Here is a 3,559-nt window from a genome sequence, read left to right on the forward strand (position 1 = left end):
GTGTGTGTGTGTGTGTGTGTGTGTGTGTGTGTGTGTGTGTGTGTGTGTGTGTGTGTGTGTGTGTTTTAATAATAATAAACCGTACAACTTAACTGTTCTGAACCTGTCAGTCACAAGTCTCTTCCAGTTCCAGTTTTGGTTTGATTTATGCAAATAACATTTTTACAATTTATTTAGTTCCTATAAAGTCTGGAGCATTCTGGCTCCTTAAAGTGTTTAATAGGGATTAATTAAAATATATTTACACAGGTTTTTAGCATAAATAAAAAAAGTTCTGCTCCTTTGAACAGGTGATGATAAATGAAGGTTTAGATTGTCTCAGCATCACAGAACAGAGACTAACAAAACCAGATTAATAAATGCTGTGGATTTATGAATCAAAGCAAATTTTACTGCGACCCAGCAGGAGCCGTGTAATGCTCTAAATCAGTTTTTTACTCGCAGACCGTTTCAGTCAGTGTTATCAGTGTTTTTTTGTATGTTTTTTTTTATTGCAGCTATTTTCTTATCAGCGTGCCAAGTTTTCTGAAGTGCTGCTTTTGTGTTTGTTTCCCTTCGTCTCTTTGTTCTGTGTCATCTCTGCTGTCGGGGAGCTGCCCGCCAGCCGGCTCTGACCCTGCACTAATAGCTCTCTGCATGACACCAGTGAACAGAGGGGGCATTTAACCGTGGCGGCCCCTCCCTCTCACCCCCCCGGAGCCGTCAACAATGTCATCCAGGACAATGAGATCCTTGGTGCCACACTTGCTCTCGCGTACACACACTCACACACAAACTGATTCTGTTGTCGCCGCTGGGAGTCTCGGCCCAACTCACCCCCGCTCATCAGAGACGATGCCAGGCACACTCTCTCCTTCATTGTATTGGTACAGTAAGGAGCGTACAGTAAGCAGGGTGACCTCAAACACTCGCCCTGCCTGACCTGAACACACACGCACGCACGCACGCACACACAAACACGTTTGCACAGCTTTCCATTTGGGGACATTCCATTACATTACATTTCCACAGYCTAACCCTGACCACAAATCCTAAGGCTAACCTCACAGGTACCTACCTGACCCTAAAACTAACCTAAACCCAATTCATACTTTGATCCTAAACCCAAACCCAACCCACCAATTGCATTTAAACCAAATGGGGACTCGACTTAGGTCCCCAAATGCACCAGTTGTCCCCAAAGGTAGGCATTTTGTCTTAAAATTGCCCCCAAATGTCACCAGAAACAACCCCCCCCCCCACACACACACACACAGGGAGCACAGCATTGAGACAGGGCTCCTCCCACAGATCCATTGAAACATGATAAATGTGCCACCAAACCAGCTGCTGGTGGAGAAATGATGCTGGTAAATGGTGACTTGTTGCAGGAATGGCTTCCTTTCGGCCTCCAAGCGCTTTGTGGAGAAGGACCTGGACGTGTCTGTGGCTGGACGCTCCTTCCTGATCACAGGAGCCAACAGTGGCATTGGGAAAGCCGCTGCAATGGCCATCGCCAAGAAAGGTACAACTCTTGCTGCACAGGGTGGCAGCTACTCCCCTCAAATATGAACTAAAATAAATGGGTAGACCATGAAGCAAGAGTTCAATCAGTCAGTTAGGTTGAGCTTAAAGTCAGAGTTTTCAAGAAGCAGGACCTGTTTGAGAGTGACAGTTGCAACAAAGGCACACCTGACAAGAACCAATAGAAACAGCCATTAGAGTGGTACTTATCAGTGGAGAAGCAGATGATGGCAGAAGTGTAGAGTTTTAGTTAACTGTCAGCATTTATGCCATCAGAGCGATGTATAAATGCTTCAAGATTTAGAATAAACCATAAATTGTCAAATAACATAAGTTCAGCCATCATTCTAAACTAGTCAGTGTCCCATATTTATGTGTTGATTAAATGTTGGCATTTCAATTTTAAAAGTTTAACCTCAGACCAACTTTATTCAAAGATTTATTTCTATTCAAATATTCAATAAATGAATACACAGTTGAAACCAGACAGGAAATAAAACCCTTTTCTGTTTGAAGTTAGTAAGAATTTCCAAGATTATTATTATTTTTATTTCACATCCAAATCATTAGAGAGAAAATTTGTTATTAGTTTCTTCAAGATTCAAGATTGCTGTGCTTCTAAACAATCTGAGAAAGCCTGGATCAGTGGTWTTCTGTTAAAACTCACTGAGGTCCAGTTACTAAAATTTCCTCCAAGTAATAGCTTTGAACGAAAAGTCCAACTTTTGTTTTGTATGTTCTTGCCTACCTGTACCTTCACATTTCACTATTAACAAACTTCACTTTATAGTAAGCAACTAGCTATTAGTATCATCTACTAATATTTTTGGTTTTCTGGTTGAAGCTGAAGCTAACTTGTTTTTTCATACAACTTCTCTTTTTGTTTTCCATCCATCAAACAATGTCTCAGCAGTAACATTTAAGCACTACTTCACGATTGGCCCATCATTAAATGTTTTATTTTATGTTACCCCACAATACCTTGAGTGAACCTTTGTTTGCAGGTTGCTGGGCTGTAAAAGTATTTGTGATGACTCGGGTAGATCAGTCTTACTGGACTTGCAGTTTGTTTAATTTGTGTGCTCTCTGCTCAGACTTCGGCGAATAACTTTGCTCAAAGGAGCTAGTTCGTTTTGTAGTGGTGCCTCACGACACTTTTAATTAATGCAGCTGTTTCGGAGCCTAACAAGACAAAAGGTTTGATTTTTACCTCCGCCAAGGACGTAATGTTTTCGGTCGCGTATGTCTGTCTGTCGTTCTGTCTGTCTGTGGACAAATTTACTCAAAAACCTGTGGACGGATTGTCATGACATTTTTACCACGTGCGTACTGGCCCAAGGCCCACACCATTAAATGTTGGTGATGTTCCGGAWCACGATGYGGATACAGGAATTTTTTTCTTTTAATTCGAGCGAATCAGTAGGGCTACGCAGTGTCGCTACGTCACACGCATGCCTGTATGAAACAGGAAGTAGGCCTACAAGTCGCAAACCCGCTGGGACTACAGAGTCGACTATCACGGAAGTTGTGATTATTCTGTTATCAACTATTTCTGGTGATGTTACATGCTGTCTGGAGACGTGCAAAAAGAAACGCGATTCTCTTCACATTACGGGAATAACAGGACACCGACAGTGGGAGGAGGGTCCTGCTGCACCCGAGCCGAAGATGGACTGTCCACGGGAACAGCTGATCAACCTGGTACCCCTCCATATGAGAACTTTATTGTGTGATTGCTCTGAAGTTCATGGGAGTGTTTGTGCTGAAAGCACTCACATGCTGCATTTTGCTTCAATCACTTGCTTCAATAAATAAATAAATAAATAACTTAAAAAAACATTCGCTTCATGAGCCGACTGTACCAGGAAGCACTTTATGAAGAGAGTCAAACCATTACAAACTCAGAAAAGAGTCACCATGCATGTAATCTCTGTTCGTACGCGCTCTGAATGTCAGGCGCACACTTTAAGTTTTGCCACATGGTAATCTCATTGCGTAGCGTACTGTAGTATTTCTTTTGAAAATGAAAAAAATAAAAATAAAACAAACTACAGTC

At 42.1% G+C, this 3,559-nt stretch overlaps 1 protein-coding gene across 1 annotated transcript in view; it reads left to right on the forward strand.

Annotated features, from left to right (window-relative positions):
• dhrs12la (dehydrogenase/reductase 12-like a) overlaps positions 1 to 3,559 on the forward strand; it is a 40,551-nt gene that overhangs the window by 1,793 nt on the left and 35,199 nt on the right. Inside the window, exon 2 of the mRNA XM_014026329.1 lies at positions 1,371 to 1,504. Within this exon, the coding sequence (XP_013881783.1) occupies positions 1,371 to 1,504 (134 nt within the window). The remainder of the gene's footprint in view (positions 1 to 1,370; positions 1,505 to 3,559) is intronic.

Source organism: Austrofundulus limnaeus, unplaced genomic scaffold (assembly GCF_001266775.1).
Source record: "Austrofundulus limnaeus strain Quisiro unplaced genomic scaffold, Austrofundulus_limnaeus-1.0 Scaffold543, whole genome shotgun sequence".
Lineage (NCBI taxonomy): Eukaryota > Metazoa > Chordata > Actinopteri > Cyprinodontiformes > Rivulidae > Austrofundulus > Austrofundulus limnaeus.